We start from the raw sequence: 24510 nt of genomic DNA on the forward strand, positions 1-24510 counted from the left end.
GAAATTTCTGCACACTCAACAACAAGGACTGGGCAGCAGCACAGCAAGATTTATTCATACTACTACTGCAAATGCATTTCCATGCCGAATGAAAAACTAATTTCATACCAAACCCTATCCTACAAACTTTATGAATTTCGCCAGAAGCAGCGGCAGCAGTAACAAAAACTACTGCAACTGGCAACTGGCAGTGACCACAGCGCAGAAATTGCAATAAACAAAGCGGGTACAACATTGTTTCGCTTTTTTTTTTTTTTTTGGTTTTGTGAGGAGAAGAACCGCAGTTTCGCTGGTCAAACAGCTAGTGCGGAGACAACGCAGACTCACACACACACACATTGGCCAATACACAAAAGCCACTTGACTGTCGCCCTCATGCTTCGCGTTTTTTGGCATAAGCATGCAGTGGACTGAGTCCTTCAATGATTTTGGTCAATTGGATGACACCGATGGCGCAGCACTGCCAAACAAGGACACACATGTGTGTGTAGCGAACTCATAACCACAACGAGCTCATCCGGTTGGAGCACCGCGAAGCCACTTATGCGATATGGCCAACGCGAACGCGAAGTGTGTTGGGGAGATGCGATGCTCATGCTGTACCAATCGCCATGGCAATAAATTGCTGTGTGTCCAGAACGCTGCTCGAGTTGAAATTGGTCAAAAGTTTAACATATTTGCGTGTGTACAGAGAGAGGGGGGCTCCTCATATATCCAGTATATTCATGGTGCCTTCTCTGCAGCCACAGCTGTTGTTGGCCTTTTTGGCGCATTTTTCGGTAAATAAACGAGCTGCTGCTGCATTTTCGAGTGCCATCCGTGTGGTAAGGATATGATGGGGTTCGCTCTGTCGAGTGGCTGGCAGCCACATCTGCAGCAATATATTTCGGTAATGAATAAACCAACTCATTTCAAATGATAAAAAAAATAATAGATTTCACTATTTACATTTCAACTAAAACATAATTGACATAAGCGTAAAACAATAAATATTATAAATATGTTTGTTTGTATAACAATAACACTGCATCAACAATATCTTGTAAGAGTATATAGAGTATATTTAATGCTATTTCCATTCATGTTTCGAATTCATTCATATATATATTTGCACTAAGTTATTCACTAATAGATTCATTTTACCTATAAACTATGCTTTGGGCTTTAAGATTACGTTTCATCATTTCGACTGCGCTTCTAGTTCATTTGCTGTTTTTTTTTTTATAAGGAACGTTTAACATTAAGGCCTCAAGGCAAAAAGGCAGCACCTAACAACTATAAATAAATATGTATTTATATTTATATATTCGAACAATATTACTACGGAGATTAATAGCTAACTAACTAGTTTAAAGAGTATTACAAAGGCCACACACAACCGTGGTAAAGCATTGGGACAGTTTATAAGCCGCTTTGGTATAGTTTAAATGACTAGCACTTGAAAAGATCAACAGATCTCCTTTTATAGCTATATATATATATGTATATTTGTAAGCTGATCTCGCAGGTTTATTGTATGGCACAGACAGCGGAGGCGCCTTGATATTGATTATTCAGACGACGACGCATGCCCTCCAAATAAATGTCTCGGCTAAACAGTCCAGCCGCCAGCGGGATGCTGCAAAAGAAGTATAATAATAAATCACTTTCTATGGTTTTATTCATCAACTACTTACGCATCGGTGCCCGCTCGTATGAGCGTGCGAAACAGAGCCCAAACGGGCTTGTGATCGGACGTGGTAATCGATGGCACCGAGTCGTAGAGCAGACACTGCACATAAGGTTGCGTGGGTGTCGATACACCGGGAACAGTGCTCTGCCGTCGTATAACCAGACCTTGCATCTGTCGATACTTGTAGAGTATGCGATCCGTATACGCGGGAGCGCGTTGCTTCGAAGAGGTATCAAAGTTCTGGCTGCCAGGATCGTACTGAGAATGAAGATAATAGTTAATTAATGCATTGTCAAACTAATTGCAAGGCTTGACTCTACCTTATAGGTGGGCGGAAACGTAATGTTCGCTTCCATGAAACCCCGAAAGGCGGCTCCATCGGCCAGCACTGAGGAGAGCTGATCCGTGTGCATGTAACCATGCGGCAAATGCGAGGGCAATGGAAATTTCGTGTTCTGTATCCACTCCAGTAGCTTTTCACGCGGTTCACCCAGCCGAAAGTTGAGATCGCCACACCAAAAGACATTATCGAAATTCTGCGTTACGTCTTTGTTTTTATGTCGCAGATTCGGGAGATTCTTAGGCAGATCCAGTGCGTTGATAATGCGTTTAACATCTGAGACACGTTCCTTAACCTTTTGCTGATGTGCCGTCAAATGAGATGTGACAAACAGCATAGAGGTGCCAAACAGGCAAAAGGAAATGGCAACAGCACCCTTGGTGCGAAATGCTGAACCTGTGCGCACCGACATCGAGGCATCCTCGGGCGCCGAGCAATACCAAATAAGATCGCGACGCATGTAGACAGCCAAATGGAGTGTGCCGAGTGTGGTGGAGTGGAAGAGCACATGCGATGGACCGAGCGTCTCCTGCAGCGTCACTTCCCACTCAAAGCGATCCGGACTGGACTCCTGCGTGCCCACAACAACCAGGTCAGGTACATGCTCCACATTGGGCGGCAACACAAAGTCGTTCATTTGTCTATAATGGGAATGACGAGGAATTAGTTATTGGTACATAATTCGAAACAATTATATCTGAATCTTATTGAGAGATATATTCAGAAATTTACTATTACTACTACACTACTACTACACATTTCAATAAAAACTTACTTGGGTGGACTGTGTCCGTTCATATTCCATGTGCCCACGAAGATCGTCACCTCCTTCTGCGGCAGCACGCGACTCAGTTCGCTTGGCCCCAGCAACGAAGATGATCCTAGTCGCCCATCCAGATAGCTGCGCTCGCGCGCCTTGTCCGCTGGTATGAGATTCAATGCCTGCGCTGCCATTAGCGTCTGACGTGCCAGATTGCTGCCGGAACCTTGACGATGCAGCGTCATATTCTCGTGTGACATGAAACGCACGCCATTAGGATCCTGCTGCAAGCACGCATCCAAGGCATCCGGCTGCATGGCAATGTTGGGCGAAGACATGTGTTGCGGTGTTGTGGCACGTTTTAGTGTCTCGGCGCTTTCATCAACATTCAAGGGAGGCAACTCCTGCCCCGGTGGATACAGTTTAAGCCTCAATCTGGAGCGGCAAGCAGAGACAGCAATGGGGCGTATGGGAGCACGATGCGCTGTCTCGCTTTTAACTGACGAATTCGATGGCGAACAGTGGGAGTGTTGACTCGTGCCACTTGCCTCATATTGGGGAAAGAACGTTTTGCTGGCCACTGGCGATTCAGGAGCACTAGCACATTCACTAGATGGACGTGGTCGCTGTGTGGACGGCAGCTGATAGGAAGTGTTGCCTTCACTCGAATGCGAGTGCAACGAACCCGAATTATCCATCATGCTCCAGCTAAGCGATAAATTGTCGCGACGCAGCACATTGGCCGCATTGACCACGGCATCCGGTATGGAATTGTAGCGCACCGAAACTGGTGGCGTCATTGGTTTCTTTTCCGCTTTACAGCATAGACTAAACTGATGACTGAATCGATTGTGATTCGGTGAACGTTGCTTGGGCGACTTGCGACGCATGACAACATCGGTGCCGCCATCACTTTGAGAGCCAGCATCCGCACTATAGCGATGTGCGTGCGCTTTGCTTTTGTATGTCGGATTGCCGCGTCTATGGAAGCTAATGAGGCCACTGTGCGACTTCTCAAGCACATCCGAATTGGCGGCGGGCAGCGTTTGACTCTTATGATTGCTGCCACTGCTGCTCTGCTCCTGAGCCGAGCACTTGGCAAATGTGACATCATACTGACCCAGCGCTGAAGCTGGTCGTCTTTGCAGGCTTGGCGATTCTGGTGTCACGGGATGTGGCTCCACTTTGCTGGGTCGTTTGCTAAGCAGACCAAAGAGCGTGCTGCCCGTTTTTGAGGCAGATCGTGGACTGCTCGTTATGCGCTCCTCGCTACCCATTGCACTGTGATGCATTGTCGTCGCTCTGCGATAATGTGGTAAAGTTCTGGGAGGATCGTTAAAACGGTTTGCTATGTTCGTTCCATGTACGGCAATAGCGCCAGCCTCTTGTGCGTGATTGTATTACATTCAAATGGGATTTGTGCAGCGAATTGACTAGAATTTGTGTGCGTTGTATGGTACTAAGCCCAAAGCTCAGCCCATGATGATTTGTCTGTCACCTGCAAAAAGGTTGATTGAGTACTTTAAATAGAAACAGCAATTGAATCCATCACTCACCTAGCAGATTGTTGCGTTCCTTGCGGTTTCCCAAACAAAAGTCCAGCCTACCGAGCTAAAAGAAAAGAAAATCAATATAAGTGAGCACATATCGTAATAAAAAAGAAAGAAAAAAAAAAAAAGAGGGCCGCAGCAGCAACGCAACACTTTCAAATCCACCCTCCCACAGATGGCGTTGCCCCCAGCAATGATTGCGACGCCAACACACAACAGGGGGAGGGATGGTGGTTGGGTGCCAACAGCCAGGCAGAAAAATTATGTATGCACATATATAATACGACGTAACGACATTGGCATCTACAACAGAGTGCGATGAGGCACAAGACACATAAGCATGCCGATGATGGCGACTATGACGTTCGCCCACGCACCAAAAACACTAACAACCACAGCAAGAAAAAGTGAAAAAAGTACAAAAACAAAAAAAATTCTCGCCAGCGGTGGCGACATCACATCACTTCACTTGTTTGTGCGCCGGTGCGATTTATGCTGGGATTTATAATTAGCAGCCCATTGTTGCCGCCAAACGCTTTGCTAGTGTTTTTGCCTTGAATTTCCACATCAGGCATCTGGCAAAAAGTCTCGGCGAATCCAACAGCGAATAAAAACAACAACAGCTCGCTCTGTATTACGCACACTTTTTGCTTTATAAACACGCACAGTTTTCTTCCTACAAGTTCAGGTTCACGTACGATCTAACATTGACACTTTGTTGGCGACCTTGTACCTTCTAACACATTTTATGCTTTCTATTGTCTTACGGTCTCCGTCCGCCCGCAAAACACAAAAACGCAACCTCAAATTTGTTTATTTGGTGAAACACAACATGGCTGCAAACCGAATCTCGAAATATAATGAAAATTTACTTGCCGGTATTTACGGTATAAAATGTGTCGTAAATGGTCACACACTAGTACTCATCAAATTGGTAAGATCTTATTTGCACGTTGCCTCGTTGTATAAACTAAAAAAATTTAAAAATTCATGAGTTATATGTTTTAAAACAATATTTTAATTGTATGCTTAGTTATCAAACCAGCATAGGTAATGCAAATGGCTCAAAATTCAAAACCTTTACTACTAGAAATCTGGTCTCTCTTAAACGCAACTGTAAAATATCGATACTTCCGTAAAAGTTTTGGCCTATTTTAGTATATTTTGTGGCTTCGCCAAAACTTGTGTTTTGAAACTGAACGAACTTGCGGTCACGCTGCTGCGCTGCATTTGTAATTTGCACATCCAGCGGGCAAAACCAATACGATTTTCCGCTATGGCGCTCCAGACAATACTTTTCGATTTTACACTGGATGCTGAGAAAACAGCAACATCTTCGCAACGTCAGGACGTTGCCCGTGTCGTTCGTAACGAGTTGGAACATGTGTTCTCCCAGCTGGAATTGGCATATTCCATGGAATCCCTGGATGGCGGATATTTTGCGGTGCTGCACGAAAATAAGGAGACCATTATCACTTGCCGCATCTTCCAGCAGGGGCTGCTGACCATCAATGTGGAATACTATTTGGCCGACGGCAAGGAGCCTTTAATGTCCTTTGATGTATGTATGTACGGTTGTACTATAATTTACGGTTAATCTTATGTAGAAACTACCACAACAAAAAGCACAGTGAGCACTAACACAAGTACACAAATATATTTCGTCACCTACACGTGCGAAAGTCACAAAACACGCACATACACACTCGAAAGTTTACTGCCTGCTGAGCGCGATTGCCCTATGTGTGTGTGTAAATGTGTGAGAGAGGGAAGAGAAGGGTTATGATTTGCCGCAGCAACGGTAAAAGTAAAATTGATTTTTCGTCTGTCTGTCTGAGTAGGTGAGTGTGTGTGTGTGTAACGAGCCTTTGCTGCGTGGGCGTGTCACAAGCCCCAATGTCTGGCATTGTTTTTGTTGCCTCACTCTGCCCCCTCTTCACTGTCCCCTTCGCAAGGGGCTTTTACTTCCGTTGATGGCCCTCGATCTTGACAGGCGTTTTAGCACATGGCCTAGACATTTGGTTGTGGCCCAACACACATTCCTCTTAACTGTGCTAACTACAAAGCCAATTTGAATGCTACGAGTCTTGGTAAAACGTATTATATCATGTCCCAAACACTCGGCCCTTTAAATTTGCTTCTAAATCAATCGACTAAAAGTTCACCTTGGAACCCAACTGTTCTCCATTAAAAGTTATAATAATCATAAAAGTATTTTTTACTGACATTTGTTTTTATTTTAATCATTATTTTATTTATTTTCAATATAACCGGCTATAATTAAAATTATAATTGGCTGGGATTGTTAAAGCTATAGTCACTAAGTCTTTTAATATTTATTTTATTCAATTTACCTTATTTACGTTTTATTTTAGTTTTATTTATAATTATATAGTTTTTCTAATCTTCTAAGTATATTTCATCTTTTAATTTATTTTTCTTTTATTTCTACTCGCAATTCTTGTTATTGTATTAGGGTATGCGTAATTCGGTGTCTTCAATATCGCTAGTGATTATGCTCTGATAGTTTTGCTAATGCTCTTTATCAACATCCAGACGTAGTTCTGTGAAACGTCGCTTTTTATGAAATTCAAAAACTCATGCATATTGAATTAAATTCAGTATTAATTCATTAATATGTCTACTAAAATAAACACGACATTCTCAGACAGCTGTGTTTGCCATTTGAAATTTCTATGGAAAGTGCCCAACACTTCCCATACTTTCCTTTTTCATACAAATCTGAAATCGAAACTAAAAATAGTTGTTTTGCGGGTCTGGCTATTTATTCCCCCAAGCGCGAGATGTTTGAAAAGTTTGCCAAATATAGTATGTGCCTCTCTAATTCTGTATTGCTTTATTCATTTTAATTTTATTAAATGCTTTCTCACAATGCTTAAGAACACCATGCATATTATATAGAGAGCAATTTTATTTACAAAACAAAACAACGACATTTGCAATTGCAGACCATGCGTACAATGGAACTGATTCTACGTCAGAAATTAGATTCCGATCGCTCCAAGTATTTACCGCCGATAAAACGTGGTGGATATATTGATATATACATGACTAGCTCAGGTTGGTCGAATTTCACATTTAACTACAAAACCAAGTTTAGTTTTTGCTACTTAGTTCAATATATATATATACTATATAAGTACTATGCAACCATATATACTCAGTACCATGCAGTATCAAGACTTATCCAAAACAAACCTTGTAACTTCCTATGCCGAAATTTTCTATTCTATTTTCAACAAACAAATTTCAATCAGCAAACAATAAAAACTTCAACCTCAAGCAATTCACCATTAAATCAAAAAATTTAAAAACAATATAGCGGCATTATCACATATATATTCATCAACTATTTGGTTGCACGGGCCCCAAAACCTCCCAAAAAAAAGTTCTATAAATTCGCCACTAACTTGGTATCGGCTCACATAACACTTTCCAAAATAAAGAGCTTTAGTTTCTCAAATTAAATAAAATCGCATCATTCGTTACATTGTAGAAGTGTTATTATTTAGCTTAACCTCCCCTAGAGACTTTCTCACCCAACGTTCTGATCCTATTCAGTGCATGCTTGTTAGAGAAATCATCAATGAAATCATTAGCTTCAGCTTATTATTTTAGATTTCTCTGCTTATGATTTATATAATTTGACAAAGATTTTCTATTTAAATTATTTACAATTTCATTTATTTTCATATTATGATCACCCTGAACAAAACAAAAATCGAAACTGAAACCTATACGATGTCTTTTGGTCTTCTCCTCATCAACATAAACGTCATCATCATTCGACTCGTTCATCATCGACGACAAAAATCTGCCAACAACAAAATTGAACAAATCAAAAATAAAACCAAATGTGTAAAACCAAATGAAATTATACGTATACGACCCGTGCACATGTCTCACCGTTTCACCTGCCCCCCGCTCGTTTGTTCGCCTCGCTCTCTCATGGTACCAACAACAACAACAACTACTACTATTACTACAACTACTTCACCTTACATAAAACAACAACTACAACTACAACAGACTGGCAAACGTGTGGAAAATGCCATAGCCAAAAAATTGAATGCCCTTTGGGGTCAGAAGTTGCCAACATTGAAGCGCGGCGATGTCGCTAGGTATTTTCCATCGTCAGGTAATGTATACTGTATCTATCAAATAAAAGAAATACTTATCATTTATCCATATAAGTAGCTAAGCAAAACTGTGTAGCAAAAGATCCGAAGAGCACCAAAGCATGAATCCATCTATCTGCCCATAGATACTATATATGAAATTCTAAATCCCAATTCGTCGTACTATTTGTTGTCATCTCTGTTTTTCTTTTTATGATGATCATCATTTTGAGTGCACTTTTCTTTTGTGTTGAACATTCTTTTATACGTTTGTTTTATGTGTTTGTTTATGGTGTTTGTTTTAAATCACATTTGTCTCTCTATTTTAATTTACCTGGATACATTTTGTTGTCAGCATGCATGTACACATTTAGTAGCCCCAAAGTAATTGCGTCGATGCAAAGTGCGTATTTTGTAATTATTTGCAGTGTTTGAAATCTTCATATCGATTTTTAATAATGATTTTATTCCACTTTGTCACCAGATGAACGCATCATCGAGTATGACATTGATACACTGGTCTATGAGGCACGTTCGCCGTTCCAGAAGATTCAGATTATGCACTCCAAAACGCTGGGAAATATGCTAATCCTCGATGAACTGCAGAGTAAGTTGGCTTATTGATTTTACTGGCAATGCAGTAAGCAGTAATGTGGTCCTTGGCCGCCTCAGGTCAAGGCCAGGTCGCTGTCTATTTTGTGTTGCCACAAAAATCAATGAATTTTCGCCACTAACTTGACCCACACACACTCACACTTTGCTTTTACAGACATTGCCGAGTCCGATTTGATTTACACAGAGACCCTCATGGGTCGCGGCATTGAGAACTACGAGGGCAAGGAGATTTGCATTCTTGGCGGCGGCGATGGAGCTCTCTTGTATGAGTTGCTCAAGGAGAAGCCAAAGCATGTCGTTATGCTGGAGATTGATGAGCTGGTCATGCAGGCCTGCAACAAGTATTTGAACACCATTTGTGGCGATGTCTTGGAGAAACGCAAGACCGAACAATACGAGATCATTGTGGGCGATTGTGTGGAGTATATGAAAAAGTTTATCGCTGATGGCCGCAAGTTTGATTACGTTTTCGGAGATCTTACTGATATACCCATCTCGGGTGCACCGATTGGTGAATGCTGGGATTTTATACGTACCATTTTTGAGCATTCATTCAAGTTGTTGAAACCAGATGGCAAGTTCTTGACTCATGGTAATGGCACCAGCTGCTTGGAATCGTTGCAGTTGTTTGAGGATCAGTTGCGTTTGCTGAAGCCGAAGGTGAAGTTTACCACATCGAAGGCATTTGTGCCGTCATTCATGGAAGAATGGCTGTTCTATCAAGTGACCTTTGCTTGACCAGCTCAAGAAAATGCACGAACGCGACGACAAGAAGCACCACAATTACAACTAAAGACAATTAATGATGAACCAACAATAACAACAACTAACACATTGTGTCTCCAAAATGCTACATCCATCACAACAACACCACAAGTTTACACAACAACCGCAACACAAGTAGAAGAGAAGCAACCCGAGCCCAACGACATCAGGGAGCCGCTGAAACTGCACAGCTACACCGTGATACTGCATTCAGCCCGCGAGGAGGCATCACAACAGCAGCCAAAGAATCTGAAGCGTCGGAAGAGACGTGTGCACTATCATCATGCTCTGGTTTCGTAGTGGAGGCTATATTCGAAATCAGAGATCAGAAAAACAAAAAATAAACCCAAGGAATAAGGGAAGCAAAAAGACAATTATAAAACTACATAACATCACCGAAACTCACACTTCCAATGGCTGTAACTAGCATCTGAAAAAAACCCGAAACCAAATATTTTTAAAGCACAATTTATAATATAATTTAAGTTTAGCTTTTAGTTACGTTTCACACGCACTTTGATCTCGAAAACATAAAACTGATACTAAATTTAAGTCAGTCGATCAAAGGTGAAAAACGAGAATATTTTATGTACTTATTTGTGCTTATTTAAATTATGTTTAAACGTCTAGTATTTTCGTACACATAATATTATATACATAGATGAGATATTCAATATAGGCATTATATACTTAGAATTCATGTATTCAATTTTCAATTAGAGGCACTCGAGAGCGTGTGTATGCGATATTTTTTTGAGTGTGAGGATTGTAGCAAGCAGATATATTTGAAAAAAAAAATACAATAAAATGTCGTGCGCAGAAATATAAATTGGTTATTTACTTAGATATTTCAACTAATTTAAATGAGGGAAAATGTTGGGACCGCTTCTCATTTTCAAATCAAACAGCTGTTACCGCGCTTCAAGCTTGCCGGCTTTTGTCGATCATATGATGGGTGGCGCCAAAGCAAATGAGTACTAATCATTCCCCACTAGGCATCGATACGTTACTCGCAAATAAGATAACAGTATGGTATATTTATTTTTTCAAATTGTTCTGTATATTTTAACGGCCCGCTGCGGTCACACTGCCGACAGTATTCACTAAAGGTAAGAGTGTGTCGTGTGTGGACGGTTGTGAAAAAACGCCGAAAAATGGAACGAAAACTGCACAGTGGAATACATCATCCAACGCTGCGATTGCTGCAGGAATCTGGCTGTGAAATCCTGCCACATAACCTTATGTATCCTGTGTTCATAGTGAGCAACGACGACGATGAACAACCCATTGCCAGCATGCCCGGAATTTCGCGCTACGGTGTGAATCGATTACGCGAGCATTTGGAACCGCTGGTTAAGAAGGGATTATCCTCCGTGCTGTTGTTTGGCGTAGTGGAAAGCGAACTCAAAGATGAGCAGGCCACGAATGCTGACTCCCCGCGTAATCCTGTGGTGCGTGCATTGCCCAAGCTACGTGAATGGTTCCCCGATCTGCTCATCGCGTGTGACGTCTGCATCTGTCCATATGCCTCGCATGGTCACTGTGGCCTGCTTGGAGATAATGGGTTGGAGAATGGACCGAGCATCAAGCGTATCGCCGACATAGCCGTCGCCTATGGCAAGGCGGGAGCACACATTGTGGCGCCATCGGACATGATGGACAACCGAGTGATGGCCATCAAGCAGGCGTTAATCGATGCCAACATGAACAGCGTCTCGCTGCTGGCATACTCAGCGAAATTCGCCTCCAATTTCTATGGCCCATTCCGTGAGGCGGCGCAATCGGCGCCCGCTTTCGGGGATCGACGTTGCTATCAGCTCCCAAGCGGCTCCCGCAACTTGGCCATGCGCGCCGTGCAGCGTGATGTGAGCGAAGGTGCCGACATGCTGATGGTCAAGCCGGGCATGCCGTACTTGGACATCTTGCGCCAGACCAAGGACACGTATCCCTATCACACATTGTACGTCTATCAGGTGTCCGGAGAGTACGCGATGCTCTATCATGCTGCCCAGGCGGGAGCTTTTGCTCTGCGAGATGCGGTGCTAGAGTCAATGAAGGGATTCAAGCGTGCGGGCGCCGACTGCATTATCACGTACTTCACTCCATATCTGCTGGACATTCTAACAAAGTCCGCATAAGGCCGAATTCTCTATCTCCCCTCTCTGTTTCTCTTTGTACTTATTAATGTTTAGTTCATGTCACAATCTGAAACACCAAAAATAGTTCAATGTATTGCATTTAGTGCACAATGAGTGTGATGTCGACACTTTTCTATACCCGGTACCTAAAGCATACTAGGGTATTATGATTTGCGAAATTGTAACTGGAATAACGTAAAAATATTTCTAATTAGTCTGTTCACAGAATTATTTTTCCACAACTTGTGAACTATAAAAGCAAGAGCTTTAAATTTTTGGTAAAAATTTTCTCAATACTTTATGCATTCTAAATTTGTTTTACATTTTGACAAAGTTAACAAATTTGGTAAAAATCGGATAATAAATTTAAAAGCATTTATCAAAAAATAAAATAATTTAATGTTTGGGTAAAATATAATAATCGCATAAAGACTTAAAAAATGATTAAAGAATTTAACACTTCCATATGAAAAGTAGTTCAAGGCATATCAAATAATTCCCGATATTTTTCTAATCGCTATTACATATCAGTAACTTTGTTTACTAAATTTCATATTTGATTAGAGTAAAATAATTTGCCGGGTATTTCATAGTCGACTACTATCGACAGTAGCTTTCGTACTTTTTTAATTATCATTCAATAGCAATGCTTATCAACTTGCTGGATTTGGAAGTCTAATGTTTCACCCCATCCCCAATCCCACCGCCTCTTGCGTCATAAAAAGCTCAACGATTTCGCAAATTCGAATTCCAATTACAAGTTGCGATTTCAATTGCAGAAACGCGCACAATCACCATGACAACCGGTTTGGGAAGAGTATTATGGATAATACATTTTTGTTTTTAGAGCGAACAAGTCAACAAATTTACGTTAATTAAGTGTTTGCAATTTAATGAAATTTACACATACAATGTGACAAATGTGAAATTGGCCCCAAAAAAAAGTTTTCTTTTTGGGTGCTAGCTTTATATCTTAACATACAATGATAGTAGAGAGTGTAATATTTAATAAGTCTTGCAAATCTGAATCAATTACTGAACAAAATAAAGTGCAATTACAAGTACAATTAGAATACTTAGATTAAGTACAACGAATGATGTCTTTCCTTGCTATGCTTAAATGCAAAATGGGATTTGGACCACGATATTATTAGTACTTTTACACGAAACAGTTGTCGGAGGTGGGAAGCTTAAATAAAATAAATACTACTAAGGAATATTTGATTTGCTGTTGTAATATTTGTTCATATTATAACTATAGTAAATACTGTGCTGTTCAGATGCTCTCGCTGTTGTCGATCTTGCTGTGCTCGAGTATATCCGTGTTTTGCATCGGTTCCAGATCTGTTTCCGATATAATTTCGGCCAGCCATTGCTCGATTTGCACCGGATGAAACGAGTCCTCATCGCCGCTGTTCGCCTCCAGAATAATCTTTAAATTCTCAAAGTTCTTGAGGATCAAACGTTTACCAGGCTGCAGTTGCGAGGACAATGTCGAAGCCGCATCGCGACTCTGGGTGCTGGATATGCGTGTATCCTCTTCCGTCTCTTCCTGTTTGCAGGTGGAATCAGCTGCGACTGCAACACGTTGAACTGGTGCACTGCTCGTTGCCGTTGCTGTTGTGGTTGTTTCAGCTGGTGCTGATGGTCCATCGTAGACACGCTTTGGTTTCTCCTTCAGGCTCTTTTTGATCTCGTTGAGCAGGCGATTGTAGAAATCGCAGGTGACGTCGTGAGTCGCCTCCGATGTGGTTGCCATGCTGCTACTGCTGCTCGCCACCAACTGCTGTTTTGCTTTCTGGCCTGTCTCCTTGGACTTTTGTTTCTTGGACTGCGCCCTAGAGCTAGCATTGCTGGAGTCATTGGAGCTGGAGCTGGGCGAGCAGCTGCTGCTTGAGTCCGCTGAGATCGAAGGTTGTATGGCCGCCGCAGTAGCAGCAGCATCTGTAAGTGGCAACTCGGCGTTGACAGCATCTTCGCTGGCACAATTGATGGTCAGACTGGCAATGTTGCGCAGATTGATGGTGCCATTGCAATTGTTGATGGTAATCTTTGGCTTCAAACGAGGCTTGCGCGCCTTTGGCTTTGGTTTAGTTGCTGTGGGTTGCTCGGAGCAGCTGCGTCCCAGACTGGACACTGCATCCGCTATTGACGATTCCAGCTCGTCGTCCAGCTCCTCCAGATTCAAGGGTGGCACATAAGTTTCACGCTTAATCTTGGCTCTGCGTATCAAATCTTTGGCTTCTTGCAGCGTTATGTTGATGATGGAGCGCTTGGCATTGTCCTCCAGCAACGCCGCCTTGTTGCGCGAGAAGTCAACCACTATGGCCTCCGGCTGCACCTCATCATTGAGATAATAGTAATCGGTATTGTGATCGCGATCTTCGAGACATTTGTACATTGTTTCATGGTCATCCATGGGCTCAATATAATCCTCATTGCGAAGTCCAGCAGTCATGTTATCCTGTGTGCGATGCAGGGCCAGCTGCATGTTGCTGTCTAGCTGGAACTGGCCAAAGCTGCGAATTGCCAGCAGCAGTTTCTCTTCCTCTTCGTTATCGCCCGTGAAGAAGCGAACTCCGCTCGTTTTGTTAGAGGGACTTTCATTGTTTTCATTGTAAACTTGTGTTGCTGGTTGTTGTTGCTGCGTATTTGCGATTACCTCGAGCTGGCGTAGCAACAATTTCTCACGCATATGCAACGCAGCGCGTATTTCATTAAATTTCTGTTGTACATTTATTTTCACCTGAAAAAAAATAACAAAGGTGAAAATTTCACCAAACAAATTCCCTTTTTTACTGTCCGCGCTTACCTCATCTAAGAGCTCCTCCATGTTGACCATATTTCTATTATTTTTGAGCGCTTCGATTTGTTAAATAAAGCACATTGCAACTAAAATTTGTTAGCCAGGGAAAATATGCAAATTCTGTTTCTGTTTGATCGAAATATTTTAGGTGCACACACAACAACGAACCGCGGCGAATAACAAAACATATGATTCACGGCGAGAACGCTTCTGCGCTTGTGTTATCGATTTGCAACCGAAATATCGATAAGCATTTAAAAAAAGTTTAGTATCATTTAAATAAACATTGAACGAATTCATTAATTAATTTAATTAAAGAATTAACTTTAGGTATGTGATTCTAACGCCTAAAAGAAATTTTAAATCACTACTCTAGTAAAGTTTAGCTCCAAATTATCGTATTTTCTTTAACATATTGCCAAAAACTAATATGTGCATGTCTGAAATCTGATCGGGATAATAAAAAGACTCTAAAAATAAGAAACAATTACGGTTAGAAGCAATTACATCTAATGAAAAACATGGAATTAACAAGTATTTAAGTGACGCGCCTTTCTAACACAATATACCAAAATACAAAAGGTTGCTTGTGGTCACACACTGAAACAACAGGTGTTTGAAAAATAGCTTTTTAAAAAGCTCGTTTTTTTCAAGAAAAAATGTATGCGTTCTTCAAGTAAAATTTTTTCAATAATAGTAAAGTTCATAATCAGAAACGCATAGTATTTTGATTTCAAAAATATAACATCGATTTTTGCAAAGTTAATGCAATAATCGATTCTTAAAACATCGAAATATCGATAGTGCAATCGATGTATCTCCACCTCTATATGCTGCTGTTAACAGCAGTCAGTCTGCTTATTTTGGCCGTCGTGATTTCTAGGCGCGGATAAATTTTTGGCTCCGGTCGATTTGCGCTAAATTCGAAAACAGCATTTCAATATTATTTTACGACTAATTCGGGAACACATCCGCGACTCGCAGTATAAAAACACAAGAACAAAAACAAAAGTTTTTAATCGAAAATTTAAAACGTTCTTTTACAAAAAAACACAATCGCCGGTGGTGTCGCGTTGCGATATATGTAATTGTTTAGTTTTCATTTAATATTATACCTTGTGTATTTTTAAGTTGTGTGTGGTTGTGTAGTTTTACTGAATGTTCTGCATTGTTGCATGCTCATTTGTTTATATAAAAGAAACAAGCGCATTGGCTTCGTTGTGAATCATAGGCATCCAGACATTGTCTGTTGTTGTTGTTGTCGCACACACTAATCTAAATCAGTATGTGTGAGTGTCAGTGAGTACGTGTGTGTGAGTGTAAGTGTGCTAATGTGTGTTGTGCTTTGTTTGTGTTTGACAACGGGTTTTTTATTTAGATTTTTTACTTTTATTTTGTTAAGATATAAAAACGCATATCACTTAAAAATTGATTGTGTACGTCAATTGTAACAATTTGTACAACTGCACTAGCTGCAACAAAAACAACAATAATAATAATAATCAGAGAACAGCGCCAGGCAACGTGGAGTGCAAAGACATAAAAACAAAGACACACTCAGCAAAAACAAAAGCAAGAAAATCAAATAAAGAGAGCGCGTTGGCGTGAGCGAGAGAGCGCGAACTGTGTCAATGCGGCGGTGACGCCAAAAAAAAATACAACAAAAAAAATGTTAGGAAATATCTTTTCGTATATTGGTCAAGCGAGAAGCGCTTTTATTTAAATTATTATTTCATTAACTATTCTTTTTTTAATTAGATTTGTGCGACATTTGACTTAGCAACGACGCGTCGTCGTTCGGCGTAACGTCAACGTCAACTCTTTTTTTATTTTCTTTCTTTTTTCTGTGTGCCGTTCGTTGTGCCTACGTATTTATTGCTGTCTGTTGTCTTTTTTGTTTTGCTGCTTTTGCCTTTGCTTGTGACTTTGCGATGCCTTTTGGGTGCGAGAGTGTGCGAGCAGCGCCGCAATATAAATTGTATTGTGTTTGTTTTTGTGTTGTGGTCGTCGTCGTGACTTGAATTCTATTTGATATTATAATATGAGAATGCACACATATAATTTGTTAAATATTACAGTTGCCTGAGACTTTTTTCGCTTTCTCAATTTGACCACAGAAGCAGGCCAGCAGTTTTTTTTCTTTTCCGGTTTCGGCTTTCAGTTTCGGTTTCATATTTTTTTGTTATCTATGTTGTATTACATATTAACGAATGTCAGTGTGTGTGTGCACATATAAAAAGGAAAAAAATAAAAAAAAACCTGTTTGACTCTCGAGTAAAACAATTTGCAGTTGATTGTGTTTGTCTGCGACTTAAATAAAAATTACCTCATTTCACACTTGGTGGTTTTTCATTTGATGCGACTGTAGTTAGTATATCTCTTTAATCGAAAAATTGAAAAATTCCAGTAAAGCGACAACAACAACAACAACACAAAGTGCAATGGTTTACAAACGAAGTGACAAAAAAGCGTCGCGAGTCAAAATAAATTAACAACTTAATTTCTCATTCACATCCATACATATTTCCAATCGACAATTCGCGTGTTTTCATTAAATATTTATAAAAACAAACAGCAAGCAAAAAAGTGTTTCGGGGCCAATGCTGCATGAAGGAAAAAAACAACAACTACAATAACAGCAACAACATCTTGAGTTGTGGTAAGTGAATGCTTTTTATTATTATTGTTTTTGCTAATTTGACATTCACACGCTCGACTCGAGACAAAGTGAAGCGTGGGATTGAGAGACAAACTCGCGGTTCATAGCCGCTGCTAGTTCATCTTATTGAACTAAGCATTCATTTAGTTCCAATTCTTTGCGTTGCTCATTCTCCGACCGTTCGTAACAAGGCTGCAAGAAACAGCTGATCTTGCAGCAAAAGCATCTTTCTTAGGGCTGTCCACTTGTTTTTTGATTGCTAATAAATATAAGTGCTAATAAATATAACAATATTATTAAATACTTATTCATATAGCCTATTGATTATTTACATACTTGCTACACGTTAAATGTGTACTTGTTTGTAATAATCAGAAAACTTGATCTGTAAATGCTGAAATATTCACTTAAAATGAGTACTTTACATTTTGTTTCAAACAACAACCACATTTACTTTTAATGTGTCCATTTCATTGTTTTTAAACAATACGAAAACGTGCAAGGCTATTCCAGAATATACTTACTTTTATGGTAATTACAAAAAGCCGACGGACATTTAGCCGTAGCTAATTAACAGATTGACGCTTTGATTAATGTTCACTGGCGATTTGAATACGCTTTTCGTTTTTATATCATCACCGTGGGCCTCTTTTTTTCTGCGGTTTGTCACAGTTCTGATTGTTGTTAATGATAGGTTAATGTATCGTGTTTAGTCGTTATTTAAAAGAAATTCCACGTGAATTGACAGCTTTGGTCTTGTAAATTTGAATTTATCAAACAAATGTATCGCCATAATCTCGTCACTAATGCAATTGATTTCCATTGTAATAAAACGAAATGGCAGATTTTATTTTTTTGTGTTCGTATTTATTTTAAGCTTCTGTATTTATATTGACTGACTGTGCAAACACATGAATTTATGCCTGCTTATACCAATATAAATAAATAATTGAAAAGAAATTGTATATTTATTGTAGTATACTCCATATTGATTTAGCATCTGTGAATTCGTAAACAAGAATAAACAGTCAGTGAATAATCGAATGGTTTTAACTTGTATTATTTTTGTTTGCAATTCTAGAACAACAACCATAACAATGTCATAAAGTAGTAGCAGATCGTAAAAAGTTAGTAAACAAATCTACAAAAAAGGCTATGTTTAATGCAACAAGTTCGTATTGATTTAATACCCGACTTTAATAGAGTGCAAAGTTCGGGTTGAGAAAGCATTTCACACCCCGCACACCGAAAAATTTTAATGAAATTAAATTACTCAATTAGGTAACACGTAATAAAGTTCCCACTGACATTATTGTTTGACGATGATTACAAAACAAAAACAAAAAGAAATTGTGTCGTTGATTTATGAGTCAATTATTAAATGTGCTTTAATTGCAATGCAATTAATCAAAAAACCAATGCAATTGAAATGAAACCCGCTTAAATAATTGTCAATTCAATGTGGATTTGCCGACGGCAGAGAAGAGTTGTGGTATACAAAAAGCAAACCCATACAATATTTGGTTTTAATTAGTTAGTTTTAATTTCGGCTCGTCGAGAGTCGTCAGGCAGCACATTCCAAAGAGTTGTTGTGATTCCGGTATGAATGTGGAAATTGCTTTTGAGCGCATCAAAATAAATTGGTTAAAATTCTATACTAAATTTCTAAACTGTAAATGCGAATATGAGAAAAGCAGACAGACAATGAATGCACATATAATATTTTTGGTAATCCGTATATTTTGCAATAACTTTTGTGCTTTTCACAAATTGCCAAATGGCTTTCAAATGTTTTCACAATTCCTGACTTTCGAACCCTGTGACGTGTGACCAACCCCCGCCTTTAGCCCCTCACCTGAACAACACCCGCTATTGCATGAATACTATATGGAATTTGCATAACAAAGTCTCTCAGCCCCAAGTGTTGTTAGCATATTTTAGTTTTTATTCTGAGCAAATAGATAGATAGTTGCACAAAGCGCAAAAATGCAACATTTTAATACCCTCTTTTGTTCTATCGATCCATAGGGAGCTGTATTTCTTTTTTTTTCCTTTTCTATTTTTTTTCGTTTTTTTCGTTTTTTTAGTATGCACTCAAATTGCGTTTATTTGCCATAAAGTTGTGGAAACAGTTCTGTGTCTGCAACTTCTTAACTATATCTCGATTATCTTTGTCTATCTCTGTTAGCTCGTGTCGTTTTCATTTGTGCTTAATAAAGAAAGAAAAAAACAAAAAACAACAGTTTTTAAAAGCACTTTTACTGCACTTTGCTTAACTCAATAAATTGTTAAATACTCATTACGCAAAAGCTCTTTTGTTTCCGTTTTTATTATTTCGATCAGTATCAATTTCATTTATGATTATTTCCCGCTTTTTATGCACTTCATAATTCATATATTCGCAAAACTGTTCAACTGCATATAGAGTATGTCGTTTTGGTTTCTTTTTTTTTTTTTTTTGTTTCTTTCTTGCCTGCAGCTGTGGATTTACACACAATGTTATTTTGTTTACTTATGTTTGACCAATTTTGTAACCATTTTGTGTGTTTGTGAGTCGTGTTGTTGCCCGAAGTCATCCTCTGTTTATTATTTTACTTGTCACTGTGCGAAAGGAAGAGGAATTACGTGACTGGGCAGAAACATGAACTGCAAATAATAAAAGGCGAGGGTATCTTTGGGTCGAGCAGTTTGTTCAGCTACAATTTGCTTGTTATCTGTTGCAATTAAAGTTAATCACTTGTTCCAATTAGCGCTGCAACTGTGATAATTTCCACTATCTATATGTTTGTCTGTGTATATTTGTGCTTAACGCAATTATGCGGCTATTGTCGTCCTGCCGCGCTTCGTCAGTGCAGCGCATAAACATCAAATCAAATTACATTGCTAATACGCCACGTTGTGCGAGCAAAGAGAGCAACTAGTAGAGAGAGAGAGAGAGAGCAACGCATTCGTTGTGCAATTTGTTTGCATTTATTTACCAAGCTAATGCTTGTCCGCATAAATGGCCCCAAGGCTCCCTCCGAGGCTAATGACTGGCTCAGGCTCCGCCTTCGGCCTCTCTCGCCGGCACTCAAACTTGAACCCGACCGGGAGAATGTTGTTGCTGTTGCTGTTACTGGAATTGGAGCTGTTATCCAGTTATACAGTCCAGAAAACCCTCATTCGTTTTGCGGCGCTTAGTTTATGCGTCGCGTCCCTTTGTATACATTATTTTATTCCATTTTTGTTGGCGTTGCTGTTGATGTTGCTGTTGCTGTTGCTGGTGTCGTTTTATTCGCGTGCCATTTTAGCTCCCGCCGTGAGTCATGGGAAAGTTTACCCTCAACTCCCCTTCCTCCCTCACCGACTCACGCCCACTTGGCGTTTTTGTTTTAGGACTTGCATTATGAATTTTTTATAATTTCTTGTGTTTTTTATTGGTCGTTTGCTCGCCTTATTTTGTTTGGGGTCGTTTTGTGCGTGTGTTTTTTTTTTTTTTTTTTTTTTTTTTTTTTTGTTGGTGGAGCTCAGGACACGCTTTAATATCCCTGTAAACAGCTTAGGCAATATCATTGCAAATGTTTTTACAGCACTTTTGGGAGCAGCGTTTTTGTCAAACGTTGAATTTCGTATGTAGTTTTTTGGCTCTTTAATGTTCGCCCCTTTATTATTCTTTTGTGTATTTTTATCTACTATTACGAATCGTATTGTTCGGAGATTAACGATAATAAATCAAACATTGGCTTCTGCCAGAGGAGATTCATTAATAATAACGAAAGTTCTGAGGTGCTAATGCGGCTCGATTCGCAACCAGACAACGAATAGTTCTGCATGATTTATCCACAGAGCACAAACAAATATTCTGTCAGATTTAGCCAGATGGAAGGCAGAAGCAGGAGCATCACGAGTAATCTCCTTAAAATGCAATTTGTTTTGTTGCAATCAACGATTTTTGATGATGAGAAAACGGGTCGGGTCGTCGTGTCCTGCTCCTGCTCTCAACTTCTGCTCCTGCTTCTGCTCCTGTCGATGTCGATGACGATGATGATGATCGAATGCGAGTTGAGTAACAATTTGCCGAACAGCCAAATAAATTGGTTGTTATTTTTACCCACTTGAAAGAAAGAGAGCGGCAAAAATGCTGGGGAAAAATAAAATTTGTAGTTTGCTTGCATTTTTTTTTCTGTTTTTTTTGGGGGTTTTGGAATTTTTACGTGCGCACCACTTGACTCAAATTGGTTGGCTGCCACTGTGATGCATGGCCATGCCAATGCGGTTTGAGTGCTGCGACAGCACGGACAAACAGACGGACGGACGGACGGACTGACGGATGGACAGCGAAACTGACGGAGTGACCAACGGAGAGCAGCAACGGACCAGTGCAATGAATGAATGAATCACCAGCAATAGGGAAGCTAACGGACAGCAAAGCTGGCAGACACACGCATGCCTACACTGAGAGAAAAAAGTCACCAAACGAGCACTTGAATTTGCAGTTTTTTTTTGATTGAAACTTCAAGTGATTCAAGAGATTCTGCATAGAAAAAGAAAGAAAAGTGATTTAATAAACTCTACTATAGTATTAAACCACACAGAATTTGATTTTTTATGTGATTTTGAAATTGAAATTTTAAATTTTAAGTGGAGATTTTGCTTTGAATAAAAAGTAGAAACCTGTTTTTCCCTCCACATTTTTAATACGCTTTAAATTTCAAGAAGAGATTAATCATGGAATTTGTAAAAAATAATACAAGAAATTTCATTTTATAAACTCCAGAAATCTTTTTTCTGTACTTCTTTAAAGTGTAAATTCTGAATTCTTGAAAAATTCAAGTAGCTCATCAAACATATTTTTAATGGGCTTAACTTTTTAAGTGCACATTTTGCATGAATTTCTGAAAAAAAGAATAAGAGAAAATGAATTTTGTAATTCTTAAATGCTTTGTTGCTATGACGAAAAAACATATTAACAAATAATAATTTCACTTTCATATACTATAAATAAAATGTTTTCTGTATCATAGAAAATGTAGATAAACGATGTTACATACAAAAAAAAGTACCTATTAAATCAAATCGAAATGCGAATTAATCTAATCTGATCATGATTTTTGTTCGTGAATCTCGAAATGTGTTTCTAGTATCACATTTTTCAGATAGCAAAGTTATTGATTGTTGTTGATTTAATCTCCAACCGATTGATTTTGTTTTTCTCTGTGCACATACATACATGGCAAAAGGCAAAACAACGCTAACAAAAGCGCAGCACAGCAAGGCAGCGAAGCGTGCGTGTAACTGCGGGAGGAGAGGAGTAAAGGGATAAGGGCATAAGGGGGATAAGGGGTCAACTGACCAGCGGGGCTGAGCTCAACTCGACTTGGCTGGCAAATCAGTTTGGCTTGGCTTAGCTTGCTCTGCGGCATTGTTGCTTTTGCTGCATACTTTATGGCGTGCTGGGCACACTGCATGTTTGCCAGTAACAGATTTCTTTGCATTCCCTTTTGTTTGCCCAGAACCAGCTCCTAACTCCTCCTCCACTCCCCGCTCCCCATGCTCGCTGCGTTCTATTTGCCTGCACGTATCAGAGCCGTGTTTCAATTTGCACAAAAAACTCGCATGTCGATTGCGCTACGTACTTTCTCGTCGTCGTCGTCGGCTGAATGTGATTGTTGGATTGATTTCTAGTTTGTGAGTTTAGCTCGTCTCTCTGACAATGAGCCTAAACCGCCCCCCTCTACTCCCTGTAGCCTGCATATTTTTGCATATCCAGTCAAATTCGTTGCTGCAAAATTTACATCGCTTTTATCAATTAGCCCGTCGTTTAGCCGGCGATAGTGTTGAGGTATCTACAGGTACGCAGCTTATCATTATCAGCGCGAACAACACGGCCTTCGTATCTCTTATCAAGCAATGCCTGTCATACATTGTCTCCCCCCTTTCTCTGTCTTTGTTCTGTTTTGCGACGCCCTTATCGTTCGCCCGCTGTTGTTGCAGTTATTTAAACAATTTGTTGATTAGATTTTCAGCTTTTCCTTTTAAACACAGAACACACACACAGCTTTCGATGAGGAAAAGGTCGTCGTCGTCGTCGTTGAACTTGTATTAGACCTTTTTATTTTCCATCGAAATGATTTTCATTTTCATTTTGTGTGTTTTTTTACTCTTGCTCTGCCGTTTAGTTGTTGTTTTTGGCATTTAATTAAATGCATTCCTCTCGCATTTGTTGCTGTTTAGATGTTGCCTTGCTTGTTTACCTCACAATTATTTGTTTTGCTCGTTTTGCCGAGTTGCGGCCAACTATTTGGGTATAACTTGTTTACCTGGGCGCAATCAAGGAGCACAGCTCTCATATTCACATATATATACATATACACATCATCAACTAGTTGAAATTGAGTTGTGTGTATGTGCTTACAAACGTTGTTGCTGTTGTGAATGTATTTGCCTCTTCATATTGCTGTCGTCATTAGCTAATCTCTAGCCTCGCCTTACCGAGTTGACACATTGCCCATGACATTGCACTCAGATATCGCAATCTGTGTGTGTATATGTCATGTTTTTATTTACCATACCGATGCCTTAAATTATGACTCTGTTAATTTGACAAATAACAAAAGGTTAGCCATAAATTAACTTAAGCAAATAGCAACTAAATCTTTTTTAGTGGAAATGTAATGTTAGCTTAAGTCGTATAATTAAGTCTGAGAAGCACGTAAACTTACAGTCAGTGAATCGTAATACTATATATGATTCACTCTAATTTAGATTATATGAATGATCTCTGTATAGAAGCAAATTGAACTAGATTTATTTGTAAAGAAAGTAGTAAAATGTATAATACAATTTTAATTGACAGCCATCTAATTTTATGAATGAATTTTCAAATGAACCAAAGAAATTAGTGTTAAGTATACTACGTATTATTGTTGATAAGCTTGTATTTCTTATGGCAGTTGATAAGAGATTTCTGCAACATTGTTAAATCAAGTATACGTTGAGAGTTAACACAAAAACTACTGCTACAGCTTTTGATATTAATGTCAGCTTTAAGTTAAAGATATATATCCTTGTGTTATGTCATTTTATT

General features: G+C 39.5%; 5 protein-coding genes across 13 annotated transcripts in view; 3 read left to right on the top strand and 2 right to left on the bottom strand.

The window, feature by feature from the left end:
• Positions 1-1003: 1003 nt before the first annotated feature.
• Positions 1004-5160, bottom strand: LOC117567856 (inositol polyphosphate 5-phosphatase E). Its single transcript, XM_034248115.2, has 6 exons — positions 5056-5160; positions 4329-4383; positions 2788-4270; positions 1993-2653; positions 1677-1930; positions 1004-1618 (listed from the first exon to the last, which is right to left on the bottom strand). Exons 3-6 carry the CDS (start codon positions 4062-4064, stop codon positions 1510-1512), a joined length of 2301 nt encoding a protein of 766 aa, XP_034104006.1. The 5' UTR covers positions 4065-4270; positions 4329-4383; positions 5056-5160; the 3' UTR covers positions 1004-1509.
• A 247-nt stretch (positions 5161-5407) lies between these two features.
• Positions 5408-10293, top strand: LOC117567858 (spermine synthase). 4 transcript variants are annotated; one of them, XM_034248120.2, is made up of 5 exons: positions 5408-5883; positions 7292-7403; positions 8817-8864; positions 8946-9068; positions 9231-10293. In XM_034248120.2, the coding sequence occupies exons 1-5, from the start codon at positions 5599-5601 to the stop codon at positions 9812-9814; spliced, it is 1152 nt and encodes a 383-aa protein (XP_034104011.1). In that variant the 5' UTR covers positions 5408-5598; the 3' UTR covers positions 9815-10293. The 4 variants fall into 4 exon arrangements, with proteins under 4 accessions (XP_034104011.1, XP_034104009.1, XP_034104008.1 ...); XM_034248117.2 differs by lacking the exon at positions 7292-7403 and adding an exon at positions 8373-8481 and having other exon boundaries at positions 5414-5883; XM_034248118.2 differs by lacking the exon at positions 8817-8864 and having other exon boundaries at positions 5411-5883.
• A 643-nt stretch (positions 10294-10936) lies between these two features.
• On the top strand, positions 10937-12400 carry LOC117567859 (delta-aminolevulinic acid dehydratase). Its single transcript, XM_034248121.2, has one exon. The coding sequence runs from the start codon at positions 10996-10998 to the stop codon at positions 11977-11979; it is 984 nt and encodes a 327-aa protein (XP_034104012.1). The 5' UTR covers positions 10937-10995; the 3' UTR covers positions 11980-12400.
• LOC117567857 (uncharacterized) lies at positions 12318-14974 on the bottom strand. The gene is made up of 2 exons (XM_034248116.2): positions 14792-14974; positions 12318-14725 (listed from the first exon to the last, which is right to left on the bottom strand). The coding sequence occupies exons 1-2, from the start codon at positions 14819-14821 to the stop codon at positions 13256-13258; spliced, it is 1500 nt and encodes a 499-aa protein (XP_034104007.1). The 5' UTR covers positions 14822-14974; the 3' UTR covers positions 12318-13255.
• Positions 14975-15634: 660 nt separating this feature from the next.
• The window catches only part of LOC117567855 (palmitoyltransferase app), a 63912-nt gene continuing 55036 nt past the window's right edge, over positions 15635-24510 (top strand). For 2 of the 6 annotated variants that reach the window (XM_034248111.2, XM_052004296.1), the window contains exons 1-2: positions 15635-15869; positions 17193-17444. The gene's annotated coding sequence lies outside the window, so the exon portion shown is untranslated. The remainder of the gene's footprint in view (positions 15870-17192; positions 17445-24510) is intronic. The other 4 variants (XM_034248110.2, XM_052004294.1, XM_034248114.2 and 1 more) reach the window with 3 other exon arrangements.

Source organism: Drosophila albomicans, chromosome 3, assembly GCF_009650485.2.
Source record: "Drosophila albomicans strain 15112-1751.03 chromosome 3, ASM965048v2, whole genome shotgun sequence".
Taxonomy (NCBI): domain Eukaryota; kingdom Metazoa; phylum Arthropoda; class Insecta; order Diptera; family Drosophilidae; genus Drosophila; species Drosophila albomicans.